The sequence below is a fragment of the Mandrillus leucophaeus genome, unplaced genomic scaffold (assembly GCF_000951045.1).
Source record: "Mandrillus leucophaeus isolate KB7577 unplaced genomic scaffold, Mleu.le_1.0 Scaffold705, whole genome shotgun sequence".
Taxonomy (NCBI): Eukaryota; Metazoa; Chordata; class Mammalia; order Primates; family Cercopithecidae; genus Mandrillus; species Mandrillus leucophaeus.
Window position 1 is genome coordinate 679,654 of NW_012107642.1, and position 13,899 is coordinate 693,552.

Genomic DNA, 13,899 nt, shown 5'->3' on the forward strand with positions numbered 1-13,899 from the left:
TTTTAATTAGCATCAAAGCTCTGCCTAATTTAAAGTGGTCAGAAAGAACTGTTGGAACTAAATGCAGCCTCTTTGTAAATATTCTTATCTGTCCCTAGTAGTCCCATAAGAAAAAGAATTACATGGTCAACAGGGCTTAGGAAGTGCTGCATAGACTCCCCTCCTTCAGATCTATCATATACATAAATGTTTTCTTTTCTGAGACGCAGTCTCACTCTGTCACTCAGGCTGCAGTGCAGTGGCATGATCTTGCCTCACTGCAACCTCTGCCTCCTGGGTCAGGCAATTCTCCTGCTTCAGCCTCCCAAGTAGCTGGGATTTATAGGCATGTGCCACCACAGCCAGCTAATTTTTGTGTTTTTTTTAGTAGAGATGAGGCTTCACCATGTTGGCCAGGTTGGTCTTGAACTCTTGACCTCAAGTGATCTGCCCGCCTTGGCCTCCCAAAGTGCTGGGATTACAGGCATGCGCCATGGCACCTTTATGTATATGTGTCATATACATAAAGGTTTTCAAAAACTTAGTGTAGAGAATATTTCATTTTACCTCATAGCTTTTAAAACTTAATTTGAAAAAAGAAATGTCTTTATATGGAAATGGTATTTTTTAAAAAACTGGTTTTAATCAACTTTTGACCTTTTTAAAAAATTATAACCAACTAAACAGACCAGAAGCCATCTTTGGGTGGATCATTCTGGTTCAACTGGCTCTGACCTGTTCTCTAAGTTTGAAAAAATTATAACCAACTAGTTTAAATAGACCAGAAGCCATCTTTGGGTGGAACATTCTGGTTCAATTGGCTCTGGCCTAAGTAGTTATAAGTAAATTTGGGGGATCTCTCAGCGTTTTAAAACCACTTAAAACAGGTTTAATCAGCCACATGTATTTGCAATGTACAACAATGTACCTATTAACATTTTCCCACAGAAGGGCAGAAAATGTTCTATACAGTCTGGAAAAATAGCCCAAGCATTTTGAGGAATAAAGTGATTGGTATTCCAGTATTCCAGTTATGGTATGCCTATGATGACCTTGGATTCTATAAAACTATATCCTAAGGTAGTGTGTGTGTATGTGTATGTATTGGGGTGGGGATATTAGAAGACAATCTTCTTGTTTCCAGTAGCCTCACAACACTGCCTCGCTCTCAAGGCTTGAGCAAGAAATTTTGTTCCATATGTTAACAGGTATTTGGAAATTGTCCTTTTGGAGAGCATTCCAACTCCTGCTAGGACATTGGCAGGAGGTGTACAAATCTCATCCTCATCGAGATTTCAAAGTGCCACTCACATAGTATCCTAAAATGTCAATAAAAGACTCTTTATTCATAAATAACTGATATGCAGTAATTTACGTCTGTACATTTATCTCGAAAAGTCTGTAACCATCCAGTTTTTTTTTTTTTTTTTTGCAAACTCTACATAAAACATCCAAACCGTCCATTTTGTTCAATACAATATAACACAGCTGTTTGGCATTACCAAATATATATGTATATATATTTATAGATATGTACATGTGCTGAAAAAGAAGCCAGTGCAGCCTTTTCTAAGAAGTCCATCCAAGTATTTACTGTACAACATTCAGAATTTACATTGATAATACAAGGCACAAAAAGTGTGGTATGAAGCCAAGGCTATGCTTCATTCAACCTCTCTCCTCTGGCTTGCTCACTCCTTCAGCTTCATGTCAAATTAAGTGTTCAGCCCTGCTTTATTTTATTTTTTGGCTTTGAACACATCAAATAAAAGTTGAGAGTGGTATGGGTTTGAGATGTGAATCACTTGAAAGAACACCCCCACGCACCTTCCCAAAATAAACGGAACAAAATGAAATCTGTTTTAACATCTTCCATGCAGAAATGGAGGTATGCAAGTACTCATATGTTTTGAGTTTGGGTCAGAAGATGAGCCAGTTTTCCTCTAAATGCTTAGGTTGGCAACATTTCTAGGTTGAGACTTCCTGGAGTGCATGTACCAATCAGACATCATTATGAAGAATGGGTAATTCTGAGTCTTTATTCCAATTTGGAAAAGGAGAACATTGTTTTTCCAACCAGAAAATTCACAGATTCTGAGTGCTTTCCCACCTTTGTATAGAAAAGTTTCGAATGGGAGTGACCTACATAATCTAGCATAAACCTTCGAGGGTGTTTCTGATTGAAAGTTTTCAGTTACCCTCTGCTGAGGCTTATATTCCTGACACCTGGCACAGGGTGCTCTGTCTCTCAGCATCATTGGAACTAGCTAATGGAGGGATACTGGAATTATTAGGTCTATTTCTGATTGTAATGTCTGTGTTTCAGTAATGGGGTCACAAGGCATGATATTCTGCTGACAAACTCCCCTCAAATATTGTCTCTCCTTTCTATGATTCACCAGAACCATAGTTAAATTTCCTCCTACATATATGAAAATTTAAGAGAATTACATAATTTGGCCAATGTTGGGATTTGAGTGTAAACAGCGCTTGAAATTAGTTAAATACTTTTTAGGGTTAGCACAACTGGAGGCAAAAGGGCATTTCCATTGTAATCATGCCTTTTGTGAAAGTATTTTGACACGCATTCCCATTCATGCAAAGAACTACCTTACCAAATTTAGTAATATAGTCTATAATTCAAAGCTATAACTTCTTTGAAATAAATAAGATGGAGCTCTGCTGAACTCAATATTAGTAGTGGGGAAGGGAATTTTTAAGCTTAAGTGTAACCATGAAGCTTTCTGCCTTTTTTATCTTTGGGTCAGATGGAGGGCGGGTGCTAGGACATGAAGTTTAAATGTTACTGCCTTAGGTCCACCCAATGAGGACATTTCCAATCCATGATCTTCACAGCAAAAGGAAAAAGCAATGAGTAGCTGCTTCAAAAACCACAATTATTCTATGTGAGTTAAATTTCCTACTTCAGATCACGGTACTACACACTAGTGACTAATGGCCAGGTCTGATTTCCATCCCCTGTTACTTTTCGAAGAATTACAGTGTACAAGTTGCCATTTTGATGTCATGAATGACCCTGGAGTGGGGATGTGAGGAGTTCATGGTAGACACTGGCTCTCCTAGAATTGCTTTTGCAAAAACACCACATGCTGTCAATACAGCCAAACAGCTTTGTAACGGCAGCTTTTGAAAGAGTTTGGAACGTAAAAACACAAAATATGCAACACATCTAAGATTAGTAACATTTTCACTTTTGTGACATTGGACAAAATACATTTTTGCTTGTAGTTCAGGAAAATTCTATGCAGACAAAACAGTGGAAACTACGGAAACGGCGGCCATTCAGCTTTTGGCTAAAGCATCGGTTTTCAAATACAGCGCTATGGCAACTAACAAACACCAAAGGCGAATACAATTGTGTCATTCTCTGTAGGCCAACATTTTGCTCTCCCATTTGCTGTGGCCATCACCTCCAGTCCAGTCAATGAGAGTTACTGAGGATTCAAACTCTGCAATGTTTCATGAGGAAACAATGAAAATGGGCCACAGACAGTGGGCCAGAGAGGAAGATTTCTCAGCTCCTTCACGATTCCTGTGACCTTTACAGAGCTGGAACAAAGACCTCTGCTAGAACTTTGCCTTCAACACGTCTGATAACTATATCACTCAACACACTTACAGAGGGCAGAGGGACTAAGAAATTGAAGAGAAAATGGCTCAAAGGAAAAACAAAAGCGTATCAAGAGATTTTAAAACATTTTGAAATTCACAGATAAATTTGCCAGAAGTTTGGCAAGTAGAAAATACTATCTAAAACCAATTATCCTATTTTAATCATCTACATTTGTTTATCAATTCTGATGCTGAGAATGTTTCTCAAGGTAAATAGTTGCAATAAATCCAGAACGTTTAATCCAAACAGAACCCTGTTTTAGTGATTTGACTTAATATCCTCTCCCAAAGACAATTGAAAGAAAAATATAGAGACCTCGGCAAAAGACACCACCTGCAGTTGGAGATAAAAATAATAATAAAAAAGTTCTTCTCTTTAAAGAGGACTGTGTCAATTCTTTTTCATCTCTTACAAAAAGGCCAATAAAATATTTGTGGGCACACATCTGAGTTTTATGAGACTTCCTGCACTGGTAAATGAAGTCTGCATTTAAATCCATAGAGCAAGCTTCCTTTTGGCTTAAAGGATTTTAATGTAAACCAGTAAGAATGTACAAGCAATGTTGTAAAAACTGTAAATTAACTTTATGATGCTACAGTCTGGTGAAGTTGTGAAGTACACCATTTTGGTGGCATAATTTAAAGCCATATTTAAAGCATGACTATTAGACTTAAATGCCTTTGAGGACTGAAAAAGACTTGGCATTGAGTGGAATATTTTTGTCAAAATTTTAAGTAACTTACCAAGTACTCGAGGCCACTTTTAATTTTGTTTCATTTTGCAATAGGACAGTAAAATTTCCAAATTAAGTCCTTGGATAGATGAGTAAATCTCTTTTAAGAGGGGCATTTGTGTTGTGACGGGCACATATTATAATAGGACTAAATTTAGGTCACAGTGAATAACTGAGTTCAAGTGTAAGCTAACTTTTTATCTGATCCGCAATTCCACCTCCTCCCCCACACCTTGGTTTGTAAATCTCACAAACATGGGTTCTCTTTGAAATTGTATTGTAACATACTGCGCAATCCTGACATGCAGTGACCACAGAATTTCATATATTTTTATAGAAATCCTATGTAGGATCCTAGCAGAAATAAGTAAAAGAGAAACATAAAGAAGAAACAAAATGGGCTGAAGGATGAATTTGATTGAACCGTAGGGTGAAGTCTGAGGTGAATTATGTTAACTTCTTCCTTTGTTATCCTATATGATATGATGTTCAAGTGTGTTTATAAAACCCAGGTCAAAGGAAAAAAAAAAAAAATCCATGGGAGGGAACTCCAGACATTCAGGGATTGACAACAATCTCGTCTCATCCTAAAGTAATCTAGATAGATTTGAAGGAAAATCATTTAGAATTTTCATCTATTTAAAAATACTTAAAACATATCAAACATCTTAAAAAAAAAAAAAACAAAAAAAAACCCAAAAAGACCTGTGTAGATTCACAGAGTAGATGAAACAATTATAACTCCAATTAGAAGGGAAGAGGGAAAATGCTTAGGATGGTTTAAAACAAAAATCCTCCAAGATGGATTCTAACATAAGCTCTATAATGTGCTTTCTACAAGTTTTTACTCAACAGTGAATGCAGATTTCCTCTGCACACCATCCCATGCCAACCAACTTGTGACTGGTTGACCATCTACTCTCTCTTTCAGAAATTCTATCAGTGATGTCAGATGATTTACATTTTCATGCTGTTTATCTATTGTTTCCTAGAGGAAATAAATAAGTTAAGCACACTAGCAAAAGGGTGTTTTCCTGATCTTGATATGGTATTGTGAAAATATGCTTGACAGTTCTAAGATGATTTCTTTGTTCTATATCATAAGCCTTTGGTTCCTGAGAAAAGCGAGATGCTTTTGAATTACATGTAGCAAAGCCTTCTATCTAATATAGGGGACCACATATACCACACATTCAAGAGTTCTTCCATGCCTTACTCATGGTACCATAAATTCAACTCATCTTTAGGCCTTTTTCACGTGGCATGGAGATTCACAACATTATTACATTAATTTTTTACAAGGGATCTACAAAAAAGTTGTTTAAAAAAAATGGATCATATCCCAACTGCCAAGTACTCCCCACCTCCCCCATTCCCTGATTACTTTTTACTTGAATGTAGCCAACTCTAAGTAGCTGACTAGCTGCCTTGTGGTTTGTCTGGGTCCTTGACTTTGGTTGTCCTGATTGTGAACAGCAAATTAAAATATCCACCAGAAGATGAGCAAGAACAAATCTGTTTATCTTTAGTCTACCAGGACATCTTGTCAAAAATGATTTAATAGGATAAAAAGATGGAGTAAAGTGATAAGATTAAGGTCATGAATTATCTGTGGATTTCCATCCTCCACAATATCACTGCCTCCTAATATTAAAAAAAAAATCATAGAGCAATAGCCATATGTTAATGGTTCTATAGAGAAAGCATATTCAGGGAGACTGAATAGTCATAGCGTGAAGGCTCCCTGAACAATGCATGTGGTTTCAGGGACACTGTGTAGAGGTATTCCTCAAGTCTATTTACTCGGATATCATTTAGAGCAATGACTATCCACTAATTTCCCAAGAGGTAAAATGAGGATCACATATAGCCTTACTGAGAGATTCTGTGATGACATAGTACCAACATGTTAGACAATTTCAAGAATCTGGATTGAAAAATACAGTCGAACTCATTTTCTTGTAACAACAATGCTAGAGAACTAGATCAACACATGCCTCCTGGAATTATAGCTGATTTGAGGCCTATGACATCTGCAGTTCATGTGTATTTGAATCTGCTTTAATCTCTCCTGTCTCCATATCCATGTAATAAGCTGTGTTCTAATAGCACTCAGCAATTTGAGTAGCTTAATGGGAATAGAGATGGTCCCGCTTTGTTTCGTTAGAAAAAACAACTTTCCATATTGACAAGTTTAATTATGCTCCTTAACACCTCTCTACTGCAAGAGGTAAGGAAGAGGAAGAAAGAATAAGGGTAGATTTGTCTCAGGAAAAAAGTAAAAGGTGGAGTACACTATAAGAACTAGTTTGTGGTCTGTCTTACCTCTCCATTTTGTCTCCATTAAGTGGCTAGAAGAGACAGGGAGCTGGTGCTGGTGTGATGTGCTCAGATTCTAAATTCAATGCCCTCCTTGACGTTGTTGAAGTCATACAATTGGGTTGGAAACCCTGTTTCACGTCTATAAGCCAGTTTTATAATGATTTCTGACATCACAGATGCCAGTTGGTAGAAAATTCTGACAATCTAGTACCAGAATCAGCTGGCCTTTTGGGGCACATCATTAAAAACCTGTTTCAAAACATGCACTTAATCAATCTCTGCCTTCCCAGCATTATTGTAGCTCATCTTTTCCCACAGCTACTTCTGCTCTCACTTTCATCCTTGCCACTACAAATCTGAGGAGTTAACCCAAACGTGCATTCCAAGGACATCATAGAGCCCTCTTATATGTAAGAGAGCTTGTACTTTTCGCTATTAACATGTTTTACCTATATAAAATTTAGTTTCTTCCACAGGGGAGTCTCACTGATTGTAAATGAAGGCTGAATTCCCCCAATGCCATTGGGCAGAAAGCGGCCTCTTTCTTTCCCATTTAAAGCAAATGTCCCCAAGCTGGCCATCACTCTGTCTCATGGGAGGAAGTGGACTAGAGTCCATTTTGCCTGCTGTAGTTGAAGTCGGCTTCATCAAGCTGAGATTCTGAAATGTTTGAGAGTTTCGTGTGTGTCCTCCCAATCTCTTCAAGGGCACAGGCCAGGGAGTCAAGATCACCATCATGCTGATGACGAGCTTCCCACAGGTTCAAAATGACAGCAGATGGGCTACTTTGTGTAGCAAAATAAGATAAATTCCTAGATGGAGAGAGTTAAACAAAAAGAAGAACAAAACAAAACATGAAAATAAAGGAATAAACACCAATCATCATAAGAGAATTAAAACGAATTTTAATAGATATTTTTACAGAAGGGATAAAAAGCTTATAGTAAGGCAGGTCTGGGGCAGTCTAATTTGTATCTCAACACTCAATTGAAACTGGGTTGTGGAATGTTACCAATAACCTTATCATCTCCCGAGTCTTGTTTTGCCTTCCTTGTTTGTTTTGTCTTGTTTGTTTTACAGACAGGGTCTTGCTCTGTCACCCAGGCTGGAGTGCAATGACACAATCATAGCTCACTGCAGCCTTGACCTCCTGAGCTTAAGTGATCCTCCTGCCTCAGCCTCCCAAAATCTTGGGATTATAAACATGAGGCACCACATTTGGACCCAAGTCTTTTGGGTCCTCACTTTCCTTGAACTCTGTGTGTGTGTATGTGTTTGCCTCTTGACCATCCCCTTGACATGCTCTATTTCATTAGTTTATGTCATACTTTCACTCATTCCTATTTTTTCAAAATATTTGACCCCGTCTACTCTGGCAAACATAAGGGCTTTCAAGGTTTCATCTTTGATTACTTCTTGTTCTTTCCTTTGTCAGTGGGCTTATATACTAAATGGAGTAGCTATCAAACAACGTAGATAGTATTCTAAATCTATACCTCCAATCTTTAAGTTAACGTGAGCTAATCACAGATCTCTAAATGGCCTTGGGATTGTTTCAATTATAGATGCCTCTACCTCCACAAACGCAATGCATCAGAAACTGGCATCTCCGTGCCTCCAAACTGGTCCTCCTTCTAACTAGAACAAGTATCCCAGTATTTATAACCATCTTTCTAATCTTTCACACTAGACCATTTGTTTTTGATTCTTCCTTTTATATTTTTTTCTTTTTAACATGCTCATCAGCTTCTCCGTTGCTCTCCATGTTTACTACCTGTACCTAATTTACACTCTATCACTTTATGGTCTAAATCACAGCAAAATCTTTAGTTTTGCCAAATTCAAATATATCCTGCATTCTATTTCCTCAGTCATGAAATATCTACTCTAGTTGTTTTCAATGACTTCTTTGGTCTGGCCTTGATCTAGCTATGGATATTGATATAAATATCCATAGCTAGACATGGATATCCCTAATATATACATACACACACGCATATATATGTATATGTGTGTGTGTATGTGTGTGTGTGTGTGTGTATATATATATATATAGTCTTTTCTCCTACTGAAGTCTTATTTTGCTCTTTGAACCACTGACCCTGACTTAGGTAACACTTTGCTTCTTGCTTTAATTTAGTCCATTCTGTTCACTAGGAAGGTCCACTTCCTCCCTTTATCCTATTTATCAAGATCATATGCACCCACAAATGGACAAGTTTAATTATGCTCATTGATACCTCTCTACTGCAAGGGGCAACGAAGAGGAAGAAAGAACAAGGGTACATTTTTCTCAGCAAAAAATGGTTCAGTTTTTTGTGTGTGTCTCAATGGTTCAAAATCCCAATGGTGTTTGGCCATGTCCAATGGTTCAATTCTCATCTCCTCTTTTCCCAAAATGATTTATGTCTTCTCTGAACTTTTTATGCTTGGACTTAACTTTCATGTGAAAAAAATGCTTATACATTTCGTGTGTGTGTGAGTGTGTGTGTGTGTTTTAGTTCTGCCTTCCCAATTTGACCACAAACACCTGAAGGGTAAGGATCATATCTATTGATTTTCTGAATCTGCTACAGCACTTATGATAATACTACGACACGTGTTTATTCAACATTCTTCAGCCAAGTAATTGATTCCTACAATGCTTTTTAAGATGACATGGTATCTTCAGTAAAAGCATGGTAATCTTTAGGACAATAACTTTTCTGTGATGAAGACAAAACACAAAAGATTAAAGATCACTGTTTTTCACAGGGACTTTTACAGTAAGGATAGAAATGTCATCTCTGGTAAATTCTGATGAGTTGAAAAGATTTTCCAGAGCCAGCCAAGTATTTCCTATTTTGAGGATGGTATTACTTTCCCTCACCACACCCAGCTTATGGTCACAAAGAGCACTGATGTAGAGTGAAGCACTCGGACGACAGACAAGCTTTTAAGGATGAGTTGCCATTTACAAGAGCCACAGATGCATGCACACACACACACAGTAATTCTGAGTGAATAAAGTGCTGTTTTATTCAAAGGTCTTTCTTAAGATCCTGTTTATAGTCAGTTGGTTCCCAAATAGCACTACAAGTATGTTCCACTAATAGACATCTTTAATTGTGAAATAGAAAAGGCCAGCTTAAAAACATTCTCTCTAGTTTTTCTTTTGTCTTTTCTTTCCTTCCTCCTTTTCTTTTTTCTTTAATGGTTATTCATTTCTATACTAATAGAAATGGCAAAGCAAATCCTGCTTAAGTAGTTGAAGGGATCCGAGTTCCTCTTATTTAAGAAATTTGTTTTGGCTGAGTATGGTGGCTCAAGCCTATGTCAGCATTTGGGGAGACCCAGGTGGGAGAATCACTTGAGGCCAGGAGTTCAAGACCAGACTGGAAAACACAGCAAGACCTCTGTCTCCACAAAAATAAAATAAATTAGCCAGGGTGCAGTGGTGCACACCTGTAGTCCCAGCTACTCAGGAGGCTCCGGTAGGAGGATCATGTAAGCCCATGAGTTCAAAGCTGCAGTGGGCTATGATTGTACCACTGCATTCCAGGCTGGGCAACAGTGAGACCCTGTCTCAAAAAAAGACAAAAACAAAACCGAACAACTTTGAGTATAGGCACTTGTTCCTTGTCATGTAGAGATGTTCGTAGGGAAAGTTGCAATATACTCCTACAAACACTGTCAACAAAACCCAGGTAGAAGGCAAACTGAAAGAACAGCTAGGAGAGAGGCAAACTGAGAGACAAGGCCTGAGTGGGCTATGGGTCCCCTGTGTGACAATCTTCTTTTATATCCATCATGAGAATGATGACCATGGACATTCTTTTGTTTCTAGCACTGGTAAATGATTCTTTATGAGCTCTATTGTTGTTTTAAAAACAACAGCTACAATGACAAAACAGCAGTACTTTCTCCTTATTAAGGATTTATATTTACATTTTCTATTTGCCATTGAACAACAATGAACTTTTGCCCTATGGGAATTACTAGAATCTTTGTGATCCTACTATCTTAAAAGTTAACACTCTATTCTATACCGGGGTTGACAAACTTTCTCTGTAAATGACCAGATAGTCAATGTTTTTGGTTTTGGGGACCACATATGCTCAGTGTTGCTGCTACTCTACTCTGCCTTGGTATTGCAAAAACAGAAACAATATGTTAAGTGAATGAGCGTGGCTGTGTGCCAATAAAACTTCATGTGGCACACTGATATTTGATTGTCACACAGATTTCATGTGTGGCACAATATTACTCTTTTGACTTTTTTTCAGACCATTTAAAAATGCGAAAACTATCCTTAGCTCATGGGCTGTATACAAGTAGGTGGTGGGTCAGATGTGGCCTGCAGGCCACCATGCTGACCTCGCTCCTCTGCTGTCTTATAACCTAAAGTAGGTTTCCATAGCTAGTAGTGATTTGAAAGAATATCAGATGGAACTTCCTGCATTTGAAATAAGCAAGTAGATGGCCAAAGTTGCTGAATCTCTAGCTCTGTGTCCTGCCTCAGGCACTCTGAGAACTTTATCCTAGGTAAATGTTTGGGGATCTTTGACATTTCAAGACATGACAGGAACACCAGGGCATAAAAACGCAATAACAGAACTGTTAGAGAGGCATAAAAAGTAGGTTTTGAGGCTTCTGATGAATCATTGTCTTAACACAATATTAAAAATATTGGTGAGTACACCTGCCTCAAGGAAGAGAAGGACCGGAGAATGACTCCTGCCAGTCACATGGTTCTGAAAAGTCCTGCAAATGTCCTGATTTGTGGAATAGGCACCCACGGCTAAAGGAAGCTAAATGATCAAAAGAGGCAGAAATATAACTCTCTTGGCACAGATCTCTGAACATATTGTAGCAAGTGAAATGTGCTCCCCAAAGCAAATTTTAAATTTATACTTTGAATTTACACAAGCACATTCAGCACAACATAAATCTCAAATTCCGCTAAATTTTAATACATACACAGAAGAATGTATTGGTCTCATTAAAAATAGTAGAATCAGCTTTGCAGTTAACAGATATCCTATTGTGAGAAAACATTTAAATGGCATTTTAAATGCCATTTTCAAGACATTATAAATCTAAGCACTACGAATGTAACAAACCACACAGCTCATGCACCTAGAAGGTCGCGATAAGTGAACAGAATGTAGAGGAGGGGTCAGTCCATAACAGGGAAGAAAGTTTCATTATTGGGAAATCAAAACTTAAGCGGGGAATGTGACAGGGTATAACCTTATAAGGAAGATAACGAAACTTAGGTGACATCCAGGAAGATTGTTCCCATAGTACTCGAGCAATGAGGAACTGGAGGAGGGACTTGTGTGCTAGGAGATAAATTACCTTCTGTAGCTGCCCCAGGTATGCCTGTCTACCAGACACCTGATCTTGCAAGACCGCTATTAAAAAGTCTCACTTTCTCTGTTCTTTGTGCCTCTGAGTCTATTCTTTGGGTTTGGACGGGTGAGCGTGTTTCTCTCGCTATTAAACTACATTTATCTGTTTACAATAGAATAACATATAGGCTCAGCGTGATGGCTCATGCCTGTAATCCCAGCACTTTGGGAGGCCGAGGTGGGCAGATCACCTGGGGTCAGGAGTCCGAGACCAGCCTGACCAAAGCCCTGTCTCTACTAAAAATATAAAAATTAGCTGGGATGATGGCAGTTGCCTGTAGTCCCAGCTACTTGGGAGGCTGAAGCACAAGAATTGCTTGAACCCAGGAGCAGAGGTTGCAGTGAACCAAGATTGCGCCACTGCATTCCAACCTGGGCGACAGAGCAAGACTTCATCTCAAAAATATATATATATATATACACATATACCTAAAATCTCAATGCAATAGGCTATTTCTCAAAGAGAGTTGAATTATTTTGCTGCTTACATGCGTGCAAATGCATTATGATTTTATGAAATTGGTATACAATGTATCTATCTCATCTCCTTGTGAAATTATTTGGTTCCTAATCTATGTGACCCATTTCTCCTCATCATGCTGGTGCATTTGGACACCGGCAGGTAAATGTACACACCATTCAGGGAACGTTGTTAATACAGTACTACAAAACAGAATTCACAGCAATAGTTGATTTTAAGCAATTTCCTGAGTGCTTGATTTTTTTTTTTTCTTGAAATGGAACCAGAACATTAGCAAAAATAGTAATCCTGAATATTCAGATAGATGCCTGAAAATGAAACTTTTTTTCTTTGACAAATTTTTAAGGAAGTGAATACATACTACCCTCATCTTAGATGCTTCAGATTGTTAACTTTGTTATGCATTGATTCCAGGGAACCTTTTGATATAGCCTTTTCAAATTCTGATCAATGGAGGTAATTCTGAAAACTAAGATTTATTTTTTGCAGTGTCATTAAGATGTTATATAACATGCAGATGTAAATGAGCTACTCTCTATTTTTTATTTATTAATTATTTTAGTTTTGAGACAGAGTCTCATTCTGTCTCCCAGGCTGGAGTGCAGTGGTGTGACCTCAGTTCACTGCAACCTTCATCTCCCAGGTTTCAGCAATTCTTATGCTTCAGACTCCCGAATAGCTGGGATGGCAGGCATGTGCCACCATGTCCAGCTAATTTTTACATTTTTAGTAGATATGGGGGTTTGCCATGTTGCACAGGCTGGTCTCGAACTCCTGGCCTCCAGTAATCAGCCCATCTTTGCCTCACAAAGCGCTGAGATTACAGGTCTCAGCTGTTGCGCCTGGCCTAAACAATCTAATCTCTAAATTTTAGGAATTTTACTTTAGCATCATTTTGTCTTCAATTCATTTCCCTAAGCCCTATAGACTCAATGACTTTATCTTTTCCTTTGGAACTCTGAGTGAGCACAGATAAACTGTAAAATACAGAGACAAGCAGATTAAACCTTAGGCGAAGACAGCTGAATACATTCATCTATGTAAGTTCATTGAGTACTAATGGTTTATTAAATTTAATTTTGTTTTCTTGAGCTTAAATGCTTTCTATACACCTGAGTTCCAGGGGATTTGTTTTATTACCATGATTAATTTATCTTTCTGAGACTTCTCTATCTCCATCCCTTGGCTTCAATTAAAAGCCCATGCTTTATGTAGAAGCCAGGACAGAACTAGAAACTTCTGAATCTTGACCTTACCAATTTCACCTGCCGGACATAGACCAACTTACAATGGTGGATATGAGTTAAAACCCCAATTTTTATATAGAATCTTAATTTTCAGAATGTATCTTTAAACT

The 13,899-nt window shown here is 38.0% G+C and overlaps 1 protein-coding gene across 1 annotated transcript in view; it reads right to left on the bottom strand.

Annotated features, from left to right (window-relative positions):
* Nucleotides 1-1,294: 1,294 nt before the first annotated feature.
* Nucleotides 1,295-13,899, bottom strand: part of UNC5D (unc-5 homolog D (C. elegans)) — a 606,477-nt gene continuing 593,872 nt past the window's right edge. Inside the window, exon 17 of the mRNA XM_011964768.1 lies at nt 1,295-7,480. Within this exon, the coding sequence (XP_011820158.1) occupies nt 7,276-7,480 (205 nt within the window). The 3' untranslated portion in view covers nt 1,295-7,275. The remainder of the gene's footprint in view (nt 7,481-13,899) is intronic.